Source organism: Leuciscus leuciscus (assembly GCF_965113295.1).
Source record: "Leuciscus leuciscus genome assembly, chromosome: 7".
NCBI lineage: Eukaryota > Metazoa > Chordata > Actinopteri > Cypriniformes > Leuciscidae > Leuciscus > Leuciscus leuciscus.
In genome coordinates, this window is record NC_138731.1 from 40,856,191 (window position 1) to 40,870,327 (window position 14,137).

At 48.2% G+C, this 14,137-nt stretch overlaps 2 protein-coding genes across 2 annotated transcripts in view; one reads left to right on the top strand and one right to left on the bottom strand.

The window, feature by feature from the left end:
* Positions 1-14,137, top strand: part of LOC309502394 (legumain-like) — a 165,187-nt gene that overhangs the window by 87,586 nt on the left and 63,464 nt on the right. The gene's annotated exons all lie outside the window — the stretch shown is intronic.
* On the bottom strand, positions 4,685-6,640 carry LOC309502584 (uncharacterized protein; the record flags this gene model as incomplete). Its single annotated transcript, XM_082174986.1, has 2 exons — positions 6,541-6,640; positions 4,685-6,509 (listed from the first exon to the last, which is right to left on the bottom strand). Exon 2 carries the CDS (start codon positions 6,143-6,145, stop codon positions 4,685-4,687), a length of 1,461 nt encoding a protein of 486 aa, XP_082031112.1. The 5' UTR covers positions 6,146-6,509; positions 6,541-6,640.

Consider the following 14,137-nt stretch of genomic DNA (forward strand, 5'->3'; position numbering starts at 1 on the left):
AAATTAACGGCACAGATGCGCGCTGCTGTTTACTACAGCTGTAGTAAACAACAGCGTGCATCTGTGCCATTCATTCATACACAGACACGCAATTCATATTTTCAAACATTGAGTCTTTTTTTCGGTTTACAGACACTATTCCATATCGCGATTAGAACAAAGCACTTAAGAATAAAGAACTTACTATTCACAATCCTCAGTTGAATCCATTGCTCCTCGAAGTGAAACGTACTCGGTTACTAACGTAACCTCTGTTCTCTCTAGAGAGGGAACGAGTATTGCGTAAGCTAGCTTACGCTGCGGGAAAGTCTCCTTTCTCGAGATACTGAAGCCAAAAATTATCCTTAATTTTTTAAAACTTTGTCAACGCAGTGCGGCAGCCTGCAGACCTAGGGCAGGTGAATCGCGTGCCCATTGGCTGCTCTGCGGCAACTGCAGCAGCCTATGGCTGAGCCTTGCGCGTGACGTCACGTCCAATGAGCGCGCTTGGCGCGCTTAATGCGTCACAGCCCGTCATTAGGGGTGTGGCTTAGCGTATATAAGCAAGGAACAGAGGCTGCTTCACTGGTTTCTGTCGCATGAAGCGAAATGAGCTCGTGGCGAGAGCACGGCGGGTTACGCAATACTCGTTCCCTCTCTAGAGAGAACAGAGGTTACGTTAGTAACCGAGTACGTTCTCTTACGAGAGGTTCTCTCGTATTGCGTAAGCTAGCTTACGCTGCGGGAACACCCTTGTCAACGCCGTGCGCGCCCAGCATCCTGAATGAATCCCATGGGGGGGTCCAGGGAACGCGAAGCGGAGCTGGGCGGCCAAGATACCACAGTACACAAGCACATAATATGGGGCAGGGAGCGGCACAGCCGGTCCAACTAACACTTCCCACATAGTGTAGCTCAACCAGTAGAGCTAAATCCGCAACATAGCCCGCGCACAGACAGTGGGCTGGCTTACGCGAGACTTAGACTGATAGCACTTAGGCCTGCAAAGCGGGAACTTCCAGGTTGTAAAACCTAACAAATGTGGAGGGGGAGGCCCAGCCTGCCGCCGCACAAATGTCATGAATGGGAATCCCCCTGGACCACGCCCACGATGAGGCCATGCCTCTGGTGGAGTGTGCCCGAATGCCCAAAGGGCACTGCAGGTTTTTAGATGCGTAAGCAGCTGCGATAGCATCAACTATCCATCTGGACAGGGTGTGTTTCGAGGCGGCGAGACCCTTGGTGCGCCCACCAAACGAAACAAAGAGCTGCTCTGAACGCCTGAAGGCGGCGGAGCGTGAAATATAGTTTTTTAGCGCTCTAACTGGGCAGAGGAGATTACTATCTGCCTCGCAGCCAGCATTCGGCAGGGCTGAAAGGGAAATGACCTGCGCTCTGAAGGGAGTGCCCAGAATTTTGGGGACGTACCCATGCCTCGGTCTGAGAATAACTTTAGAGTTATTGGGTCCGAACTCGAGGCACGCAGCGTTAGTGGATAACGCGTGAAGGTCTCCCACACGTTTTACTGAAGACAGAGCTATCAGAAAAACGGTTTTGAGCGTGAGGTATTTCATATCCACAGTTTCTAAGGGTTCAAAGGGATGTGCTTTCAGTGCGTCTAAGACCAGTGAAAGATCCCACATAGGAACCGAAGGGGGTCGCGGGGGGTTCATCCTCCTCGCTCCTCTAAGGAAGCGGATGACAAACTCGTTCCTTCCTAATGCGCGGCCCGGCTCTGAGACAGAGAGCGCTGAAATGGCCGCGACATAGACTTTGAGCGTGGAGGGGGACCTGCCCGCGTCCAGTAGCTTTTGAAGGAAGCACAGTACGTGCGAGACCCCACATGTCTGTGGATTAAGCCCTCTGGTAGTGCACCATTTGTTAAACACCGACCATTTAGACGTGTAGAGCCGCCTCGTGGAGGGGGCTCTAGCTTGTATGATCGTGTTCATCACCCCTTCTGGCAGATCAGCATGTAATTGTTGAGGCTCCACGCATGCAGAGACCAGTGCTCTGGGTGGGGATGCCAAATCGAGCCGTGGGCTTGAGAGAGAAGGTCTCTCCGTACCGGAATCGGCCAGGGGGCTGAGTCTGCCAATTGTATGAGTTCCGGGAACCAAGCTTGGTTCTCCCAGAACGGGGTTATGAGGAGCACTGTGTGGCGCGCTTTCCTGACTCTCTCGATGACCTGAGGCAGCAGAGAGATCGGTGGAAACGCATATAGCGGGCCGCTGGGCCATGTCTGGGCCAGCGCGTCCTCGCTCTTTGAAAAGAACACTGGGCAGTGTGCGTTGTCTTTTGACGCAAAGAGGTCGACTTTCGCTCTGCCAAAGCGGCGCCACAGCGACTGGACTGTTTGGGGGTGTAGAGACCACTCCCCAGGGGGAACGTTGTCCCTGGACAGTCTGTCGGGGCCCTCGTTCAGATGGCCAGGCACATGCGATGCTCTCAGAGAGCGCAGAGAGTGCTGAGCCCATACGAGGAGGCGTTCCGTCAGGGCGCAGAGTTGCTTTGATCTGACACCGCCCTGGCGGTTCACATAGGCCACTACTGAAGTGTTGTCCGTGCGGACTAGAACATGGTGACCATGGAGGAATGGGAGGAAGTGCATGAGCGCTTTCTCGACCGCAAGCATCTCTAGACAGTTTATGTGTAGGAGATTCTCCTGGTCTGACCAGTGGCCATAGACCGGTCTGCCTTCGAAGAGCGCTCCCCAACCTAGGTTGGACGCGTCTGTTGAGACAACTTTCCGGTGTGAAACCACTCCCATAGTCACTCCAGTGTGATACCATTCGGCTGCTAGCCAGGGCTGCAGTCACTCTGATTAGCGAGCCGCCGGTCGCCCAGGCTCGATGGGATACGCGCGCTTTCAGCCAGCGTTGAAGCGGGCGCATGCGCAGTAAACCCAGCTGAAGCACTGCTGCAGCTGAGGCCATATACCCCAGAATGCGCTGAAATGCTTTCAGGGGAACCTGGTTGCCTTCTTTGAAGGATGCAGCGAGGCGCTGAATGCGGCGCGCGCGCTGCTCCGACAATCTGGCCGTCATTGCCACCGAGTCTAGTTCTATTCCGAGAAAGGAAATTGACTGCCGGGGCGAGAGCGAGCTCTTGGTCCAGTTGACCGCTAGACCCAGACCCTCCAGGTGGTCGAGAAGCGCTGTTCTGTGAGACACAAGTTCTGTCTCTGACTGCGCTAGAACGAGCCAATCGTCCAGATAGTTCAGAATTCGCATTCCCTGACTCCTCAGGGGAGCGAGAGCCGTGTCCATGCATTTCGTAAATGTACGGGGTGCTAAAGACAGGCCGAACGGCAGGACTGTGTATTGATAAGCTCGACCGTCGAAGGCGAATCTCAAGAATGGCCTGTGACGGGGAGTTATTTGGATCTGGAAATACGCGTCTTTCAGATCGAGAGAGATAAACCAGTCTCCTGGGCGAACTTGCGCAAGGATCTGTCTGGTTGTAATCATCCTGAACGGCCGTCTCATGAGAGCCTTGTTCAAATGTCTCAGATCTAAAATAGGTCTTAATGCTCCGTCCTTCTTGGGAACGAGGAAGTAACGGCTGTAAAAGCCTGACTCGCTCGAGGAAGGATGAACTTGCTCTATGGCCCCTTTTCGCAGCAGCTTTGCTATTTCTGCTTGAAGCAGATGCGCTGTTTCCAAACTCACTTTCGTTTCCGTCTGCGCTAGAAAGCGCGGAGGGCGACGAGCAAATTGGAGCGAATAGCCGTGTCTTATGGTGTTGAGCACCCATTCTGACGCGCCCTGAATAGCTTCCCATGCTTTTGCATGCATAGCTAGGGGTCGAATGGTCTCTGGGTTCAGATCGCCGCGTTGCGCGGGATGGGGAACCTGTACCAGAGAGGATGGGGCGGCGCGCGCGCCGCCGATGCTCGGACACGAGGGCAGAAGAACAGGGCTGGCCGACTGTGCAGATTTTAGAAGCTCGATCTCGGACGATGGAGCGTGAGCTGCTGCCAAATAACCCAGGCGCGAGAGCGGCGTGGGGATAATGGTGTCTGAAAGTGGGTGCGCGTGCTCGTGGGCTGGCGCGGGATTTGCACTTATGACACGGCCAGTGTTTGGGAGCTTTATGAGGTTTGCAACCTGTCTGGCAGAGCGGGTAGTGGGCAGGTGTGAGCACAGTGCTGTGGGCACATTTTCTGCACTTGATGCTCGAGCGGAAAGTTTCCGCTTTAAGAGATAGCGCTCTGGACGCGTTGCCATGGGAACCTGGTCTGTGTGAGGCAGTGAGCACACGGGAGTGGGCACTTTTCCTACACTTAATATCCCTGCGGCTTGAGCCGTAGCAACTTGAGGTAACTGAGTGACAGAGCGAGCAGCGAGTAGGTGTGGGCACGGAAGTGTGGGCACATTTCCTACATTTAGTACTCGAGCGGTGTGAGGCCGCTTTATGAGAGAGCGCTCTGGGCGCGTTACCATGGGGATTGTACATGTGTGAAGCAGATAACACGTGGGCGTGGGCACATTTTCTACACTTAAAGCACTTATACTCTTTTTGAGATTTATCTGAGTCGCCGTGAAAACGGCGTTTGTGTGCAGGCGAGCGAGTGTCATTACTGGCTCGTTGGCTGCGGTGTGTGCTGCTGCAGTAGCCTGAACATAGGGGACTGACAGAGCTGTACGTTTCGATGGCGGTCCGGCCGAAGCGGGACCCAACCATCTTTTCCTCCTTGCGGATGCTAGGAGGACTTCGCGGGCTCAGGCTTCAACGCGATCTTGGGCCGCGGGCCCCGTGGGGGCGGCGGTCTGTGACGGCTGGTCGAGCGTGACCTGGGGCGACTGCCCTGGCGTCGCTGCGAAGCGCTGGGAGGCCTGGAAGAGCGCTGGTTAGAGCTGCGCACAGGAGGCTGAGTTTGAGGGCGGCCTGTGGCTGGGCTCGAACGGCGGGGCAGGAAAAGGTTCATCGCCTGTGACGCCTTCTGTACTTCGGAGAACCGATCCACAAGTCCGCTGACCGCAGGGCCAAAGAGGCCGGTGGGCGAAAGTGGTGCGTTCAGGAAGACAGCGCGCTCTGAGTCACTCATGTCAGCGAGAGTCAGCCAGAGGTGTCTGTCGATGACGGTGAGCGCGGCCATGGATCTGCCGATGGCTTGAGCAGCGGTCTTGGTGGCGCGTAGCGCAAGATCCGTAGCGCTGCGCAGATCAGTAAAGGCGGACGGACCCGAGCCCTTCTCATCCAGCTCACGGAGGAGGTCGGCTTGAAGGATCTGAAGGACGGCCATTGAGTGCAGGGCGGAAGCAGCCTGGCCGGAGGCGGCGAAAGCGCGGCCGGCGAGAGCTGAGGTGGTCCTGCAGGCTTTAGACGGCAGGGCAGACTTTGAGCGCCATCTAGCAGACGGCGGGCAAAGGTGCGTTGCCACAGCTTCCTCAACGGCGGGGATAGCGTTATAGCCGTTCTCGGCGGCTCCGTCCACCTGGGAGAGAGCCGAGGAGACTGGCGAGCGGAGTCTGGTGGAGAACGGAGCGTTCCACGATTTAGAGAGCTCGGTGTGGAGCTCAGGCAGGAAGGGTGCTGACCTAGAGGCAGGCGCAGGGCGGCGGCTAGGCAGAAAGCACCCGTCAAGGCGATTGGGCTCCGGTTCCTTAGGTGGGGACCAATCCAGTCCCATTCTCTCGACCGCTTGAGTGAGGAGGCGGAGAAGCTCCGCGTCAACATTAGCACGCGATCTAGCAGACTCCAAAGTCGAGGGGGCGGAGCGGTGAGAGCCCGACCAGTCCTCGCTGTCAGACGCGAGCAGAGAGCAGCTGTCAGCGGCATCATCTGCATCATCCCCCAGGACGACGGCAGTGCGGGCAGAGGCCGGCAGCTGCGCGTCGGTGAATGGTGGGGGGGAAGGAGAGAGCGAGGCTCGCGGGAGAGGTTCCGGCGAGCGCTCAGCTGTAGCGTCCAGTTCCGGCGGCCTTTGGGAGCGACGTTTCTTCTTACGTGGCCCAGAAGAAGTGGCCGGAGAAGGTGGAGGTTCCTCGAACTTAGCGAGTCGAGCCCGTAGGGTCGACATCGGTAACTCCTCACACTGGTCGCAGCCGCCCTCGGAGAGAGCGCGGGCTGCGTGGTCGAAGCCCAGGCAGAGAGTGCACAACACGTGGCAGTCTCCGTCGCTGAGCGCAGCTCTGCACGAGCCACAGGATGAGCGAGGCATTTGCAACAACGCCTCGCGCTCTTTTAGATGCAGGTGTGTCGCGGCGGACACACAAACACACAACACAGAGCAATGAAAGGATATATATGCCGGATGGCGCAGCAGGCAGGGAAGGCTGAAGGCGGCGAGCGGCCGTCGTCCTCAGGCTGAAATCCTCGGCGTGCTGGTCGCTTGATTCGACGGCGGCTTCCTCGAAGATCAGCGATGCGAAGAGCTTCGCTGAAGAGACAGAAATCAGTGAAGCAGCCTCTGTTCCTTGCTTATATACGCTAAGCCACACCCCTAATGACGGGCTGTGACGCATTAAGCGCGCCAAGCGCGCTCATTGGACGTGACGTCACGCGCAAGGCTCAGCCATAGGCTGCTGCAGTTGCCGCAGAGCAGCCAATGGGCACGCGATTCGCCTGCCCTAGGTCTGCAGGCTGCCGCACTGCGTTGACAAAGTTTTAAAAAATTAAGGATAATTTTTGGCTTCAGTATCTCGAGAAAGGAGACTTTCCCGCAGCGTAAGCTAGCTTACGCAATACGAGAGAACCTCTCGTAAGAGAACTAAACCAGCACTTCTGAGGTAAATTTCCCAGGATTATTATTACGATAGTAGGCTATTATTTCACACAGCTTAGCAAGACGACGTAAAGCACATGATTCTTATTAAACAATGTGTTTTATCCGGCTGATGTGGGCATTCACAGGTTTGCCGATTGCCTCAGATCATTTGAGTTTGAATAGCGAGCACTCTCCGTAGCAGATAATCACTGAAATGAGATTTCAGTTCACATTAGCAGATAATGAGCTGAAATGAGAACAACTGACATCTCTCTCTTTTCATACAGATTACATAAACAGAGAATATTAGGTTTTTTTTATAAATTACTTCATTTAAAAGAAGAGAATTCAAGCTTTATAAAGACATATCTCTTGTACCTGTGTGACTGAGTATTCACTGAGTTAGTTCATTTTCGGACACATTTCAGAATGGACTTCACTGAAAGAGAGAAGGCAGAACTCGCATCATGTTTATTTTTCTTTATTTGGCGAAAAGCACAACACTTTGTTTTTATTGTGAGTATACACTTAAGACACTTAACAGAATCGATTGATGTACAACACGTATATGTAAGATCAAAATCAACAGAATATTTTAAATTTCTTTTGCACTGATAAGAAAAAAAGCGAGCTTGTCACACCGGCGCGACAGCCGACCCCAGATGGTTAAACTCTTAGTACAACACTCCAAAACTGCAGTGAACCTAAGACAGTCTAAAAAACACGGTTTGAAATTGCTGATGTTTCTGACGTCACAAACTACCTTGTAACCAATCACATCAACGTGCCAACGGGCTTTAGCATATCATTAACTATGACTGCTCTAAAGCAGTGAAGTCTCAAGAGAAGCCAGGTTATCCCGGTATATTTTTCTGTTGATAAGAAAAATCGGGTAGATTTAGCAATATAGCGAGTGTATGATGTATATTACAATGTTATGACGAACTATGTACCTTTCTCCACTGACATTCTGAGTTGTTCAAACCTGAGGCTAATCTTATTACTATTATGTGTCCGACGTTGTAAAGTGTGATACCGTGTACGATAACGTGCAGCGTTTACCTCAGTAAGTTGACCGAGTGAATCTCTGAGCTGGTGTGAATGAGTGGAGGCGGGGCTAATAAGCATATTCATAGATCCGCGTATACTAATGCCGCTTTTCCATTACCAGTACCAGCTCGACTCGGCTCGGCTCGCTTTTCGCTCCGTTTTCCATTGCAGATAGTACCTCCACAATAGTACCTGGTCGTCATAGCGACGCCGCAGAAAACTGCCGTGACTTAATCTTCTATGCGACACACACCCGCTACCCACACACACAGGACAATGGAGAAAATCGAGTGTACTGTATGCTGTTTTTGGATGTTTTTGTTTTTGCTGTTTTTTATTCAGGATACTCCGTCTGGCGCGTGCAATGATGACGCAGTGAATAGCGACGATTCTCTCTGACCAATCAGCAGTCTGCCGTGTTTTCACGTCACATTTTAGTATCGCCTCAGCTCGCCTCAGCTCGCTTAGAACCTCACTGGAGGTGGTACGAAAAAAAAGTACCTGGAAGCAGGTACAGGTACAACTTTTACACAGTGGAAAACCAAACAAAGGCGAGTCGAGACGAGCCGAGGCGAGCTGGTACTGTGTAGTGGAAAAGCGCCATAAATAAAGCAAGGGTGTAGAGTTATATTCAAGCTATTTTGAGGCATGAAGACATTTTTGTCGCAGAAAAAAAAACTTTTAAATATGTAATTTTGGTGATCAAAGATGAGTTTTAAAGGAACACGCCGACTTTTTGGGACTTTAGCTTATTCACCGTATCCCCCAGAGTTAGATAACATACCTTTTTCATCTCCGTGCGTGCCGTAACTCTGTCTCCGCCCAAGTAGCAGTGCTTCGCCTTCTGAGAATATAGTTCCCATTATGTATACGGTTAGAAGATGGCTTTGTCTCATGTGACCTTGTTATTTGTACACGCTGTGACTATACAAATCACAACATGTAAATAGGAAAATGTTGTCACTTTTTTGTCACTTATTGGGAGCATTATGCTAGCTGGAGCCATTTACCTCCAGTCTTTGTGCTAAGCTAAGCTAGCGGTGGGTGCGTCAGACAGAGTTACGGCACGCACGGAGATGAAAAAGGTATGTATGGACTTATCTAACTCTGGAGGATACGGAGAATAAGCTAAAGTCCCAAAAAGTCGGCGTGTTCCTTTGAGAGATACAATTTTTTTACTACAGGGGAACTTTAAGATTCTAAAGTAATTGAATTAACCCAAAGCAGTGTGCTGGCAGAGTTGTATTACATCTGTTGTTTCTAAAGTAACTATACAATAATAATAAAAAAAGAGCAACCTCTGCAAGACAATAAAGAGATCTCCTATGGTTCTCAAAGTCCATTCTCATTTTGAACTCCTTTTACTCAGAGCTTTCTCGTGTCTCAGTTGTGCCTTCTTTTATTTCTCCTTAGGAATTTTAGGAGAAACATCTGAGACACTGTTGATAATAAGATGAGAGATATTTGAGAATCACAACTAAGTCTCATGAGCTTAATTGCTTTTGTAATTTTATATTTTGGTGAGCGAACGTTTTAACCATGATGGACTTCTGTTGACCTGCTCTGTATTTCTCTCGTAATATAATATTCCAGTCCCTCCTAAAGATTACGCTGTATTTGAATGCTGTCCCATCTTAGAAAATGCACCATAAAAATATTTACATGTCCTCAGCTCTCTCTACATTCACTGGATCTTGTTTATTCTATAGTCATATCTGTTTCTCTTTACCCCATTTAGAACAATAATCAATGTGTTTAGGCTTTGTTTCAAAGGGAAATCATCTCCAGCACTACTAATATATTGTATTATATTATTATTATTACTATTGTTTTAGAATGACTGTGATGGTCTGATGTAGAATTAAATGTAAAAACTAACATAGTTGTTAGTCATATAGTTGGTTCTGTCTTGGATTTGGACCTGTTATTGTTACTTCTAGGTCTTCCGTGTAAATTAATCTCCAATAAACATGCTAGATGATTTTTTTACTTGTTAGGAAAAATATTTTGATGTCTTGTATTAGGGATAAATCACCCTCTCTAAAAAGCTGGCATAAACTTTTAAGATTATTCATTTGGAGCTCCTGATTCACTCCTCAACAGATTTATTTATTTTAAATCACATTTGGACCCCATTTCTTATTGTTGATAAATGTATTTATTTTGTGTTGTCATACTTGGTGCTGTTATTATTAATTTCCCCCTTTACTATGTGTTGGGCTATGTTTGATTGTTATTATGTTGTAATGTTTTAATAAATCTATGGTTTTATATATTTATATACCATATATGGGGACAAAACGTTCCCAGAACAAAAAGTTCCAAATTGTGTAACTAAAACCAGTGAGTTTGTGCAATCAAAACGGCTGTTTTCAGTCTCTCAGTATCTATCTACAGTTTCATTTTTTTCTTGGGAGTTGCATGTGTTGGTTGACTCACTGCACTGTGGCAAATTTTATGGATTCCTAATAATTTCCAATGAAACTTCACTGAAGTAAGTGAGAAAACTAACGTCAAAGAAAAAATCTGGAAAAACAGGAAAACCTGTGGATGAACATCATGACTTATCATCTATCTTTAACTTTATATATTATCTATCTATATCAAATCTTCCTTTCATAGGCAAGATCATTGAAAAAGTTGAAAAAGCTGAAAAAATTCTTAAGCTCCAATGGATACTTTGACAATTTTCAATCTGGTTTCCGACCGCAGCACAGCACAGAGACAGCGCTCATAAAGATAATAAACGATATCCGCTTAAATACTGATACAGGCAAATTATCAGTGCTGGTACTACTCGACCTCAGTGCTGCATTTGACACTGTCGATCAGAACATACTTCTTGACAGGCTGGAAAACTGGGTGGGGCTTTCTGGGATAGTCCTAAAATGGATCAGGTCATACTTAGAAGGGAGAGGTTATTATGTGAGTATAGGAGACTTTGGGCCCTATTTTAACGATCTGAAACGCAAGTATCAAACAGAAACGCAAGTAACTTTGTGGGCGGATCTCGGGCACTGTTGCTATTATACCGGCGGGATAAATGACTCTTGTGCTCAACACAGATCTAAAATGGGTTGGTCTGAAGTAGCTACATTACTCACAGGTGTGATTTGGGCGCAACGTGAAATAAACCAATCAAAGTGTCATCTCACATTCCCTTTAAAAGCAGGCGCGCTTGTTCCATGGCGGCTTGCTATTATAACGGCGGATTTGCCAGGCGCACGCCAGGAGCGGTTCACAGCCGAGGAGACCGATGTTCTCGTCAGGGCCGTAAAAGACAGAGAAGTGACATTGTATGGGGATGGGAGAAACCCGACCAAACTAGCTTTGGTTAAACAGGCGTATAATAATTATGGTAAATGTGTAAGCTAGATTTATGCCTATTTTTCACATCTTCATGGACACCACAATGATTTCCCTCGTGTGGAATATTTTTCCTTGTAATTATGTATGGTTTGCAAAAATGGCAACTGCTGCGTCTGTGTAGATGAGAGAAGAAAAGTGTATGAGCGTTGTGCACATGCTACATTATGGCCAAGCATGCGCCATGAAAACGCGCCACTGACTTTAGACTAGGTTTTTCCTGGTCCGTGGCAGAATTGTTTTCTGGAACTGCAAAATAGCACCAGGGAACGTTTGCGCCGGAACACGCCTCCTCTTTTTGCTGAACCGCCCCCCGGGAGCGCAACTTCATTCCCTAATTTACCAACGTGCGTCTGTGAAGGGAAAAGTCTGCTGTGCGTCGGGTGCAAAATAGGAATGATACATGCGTCGGTGTACAAAGTCAATTGCGCTGGGTGCAAGATAGGGCCCCATAAGTCTGAGTGGACCACCATGAGATGCAGAGTCCCTCAAGGCTCAATTCTTGCGCCACTCAACCTGTAAATGCTTCCACTGAGCCAAATAATGAGAAAGAACCAAATTGCTTAGCACAGCTATGCAGACGACACACAGATTTACTTAGCCCTATCGCCTAATGACTACAGCCCCATTGACTCCCTAGTCAGTATAATTGCCAGAGTCAGTATCTGCAAACTCAGACAAATGTAATTACCAATATTCTATGATTTGTTAGAAGTGAGGTAATACATGATGCGCTGATTGAGTCTTCCTGGCAGAACTTACGCTAAAGCTTTCATACCTTAGTTTCAGTAGTCATGTCAAAAAACTAAATCGGCATACTATCATCTGAAAAATATTGCAAGAATTAAATGCTTTGTTTCCAGTCAAGACTTAAGAGAAACTTGTACATGCTTTCATCACCAGCAGGGTGGATTTGCTTTGGGTGCACTTACCTAACGCTAAAAGATGTTTCATGCCTCTAACAAGTTCTTTCGATCTTCTTTCTGATCTGAATGGTGTGTGGAAAACACTTGAGTTTTGCCAGACTTGTCCCAGCATCTTGAACGCAACTGAATGCTTTTTCAAGAGTCTCCATACTTGAAAAACCGCAGAAAACTACTTTTAAACACGAAATGACGAAATATTTACGTACATATTTACAGCGGGTCTATTCGCACGGGATTAGTATTACCTAAGGTAATTTTTCCAGACCTTTTCACTGAAAGTAAAAGTCGCCATAATCTTTACTGATATTGTCCGTAATGATTACTGAGATGGCACATTCGGACGGGACTAAAATCACAGAGAAGCTCTGGTAATTATTACTTTATCCCCACCTCTCCATGTTAAACTAGTCCTGTCCGAATAGGGCTAAACTTGCATTTGGATCTACAACTCTCGTTGTGACACTTACATTGCATTTCAAGTACACATTTACATTCTTATCAGTTCTTGCTTTCCCTGGGAAACAAACCCATGACCTTGGCGTTGCAAGTGCCAAAACTCTACTGTTTGAGCAACAGGAAAGCTGTGACAGTTACTATTCAAAGCCCTGAGACCCACCATGGGATTGATGGAACTGATTGAGTGGCACAGACTCAAACAACACCAGTGACTGCTTCTTCTAGAAGGACTAATGGTTAAAATGAAAAAAGAACGGACAATGGCAAAAAGAAACAAGGGGAGATCAAACCATTTCAGAGACTACAGACAGCAGACTTTCCACCTAGATGGAAAACAAGTGGGCAAAAGACACTCAACACACCAAGAAATGCACACAGACTCACTGCACACGACACTAGACAGAGACAAATAAATACACACTTGAATGCAGAAAATATGTACTGATTGTACATATGTGGATAAAAGATGCCCACACTGAGAAAATGGACACAATGAAAAACACTGGGTTGCATTGGGTTGAGAAAGTTTATCACTGTTGTTTTAATTAATATCTATCTATAAATTACAGAAACGTGTGTGTGTGTGTGTGTGTGTGTGTGTGTGTGTGTGTGTGTGTGTGTGTGTGTGTGTGTGTGTGTGTGTGTGTGTGTGTGTGTGTGTGTGTGTGTGTGTGTCTGTTATTCGCATATCTCTCGAACCGAGTAAGTGCAGTGCCAAGTTTGACGTTGTTTGGGTTAGAAATGCTAAATATATCGTTAAATATATTATTTTTAAAAGGTTGTGGTTTAAAAATAAACATTTTGGGGGGGGAAGGGGACGGATTGGTCCAGGGGCCGGGACCTTCAGATGGCAGACAGCAGGCCAACGTAAGTAGTGTGCAGGACACAAGAGGCTACAGGTAAGGGTCGGCAGACGGTGGGGTTTCTCTTCTCACAGGACAGCATCAGATAACTGAGTGTCACCTCTCTTTCACAGGACAACGGGGATTGGATGAAGGACCAGGACCTTCTTGTGGTGAGCAATGAACAATATACAATAGGCAGAAGGCGATGACCGTTCAGATGAAATGCAGTAGTCAGCAGTAGGTGGTGGACAGGACACAAGGGACTACAGGTGGATAGCAGCAGACAATGGGCTTTCTCTTTTCACAGGACAGCATCAGATAACTGAGGGTCACCTTCCTTTCGCAGGACAGCAGCAGCATGCGGCAGAGGTTCTCTATGTTCACAGAACAGCAATGGTGAGTACAGAATCCAGCAGTTAATGACTGAGTCTTCTTACCACAGGGCAGCAATGGCAGAATGCAGTGGCGGATAACAGGTTCTCTATGTTCACAGAACAGCAATGGTAAGTACAGAATCCAGCAGTTAATAACTGAGTCTTCTTACCACAGGGCAGCAATGGCAGAATGCAGTGGTGGATAACAGGTTCTCTACGTTCCCAGAACAGCAATGGTGAGTACAGAATCCAGCAGTTAATAACTGAGTCTTCTTACCACAGGGCAGCAATGGCAGAATGCAGTGGCGGAGAACAGGTTCTCTACGTTCCCAGAACAGCAATGGTGAGTACAGAATCCAGCAGTTAATAACTGAGTCTTCTTACCACAGGGCAGCAATGGCAGAATGCAGTGGCGGATAACAGGTTCTC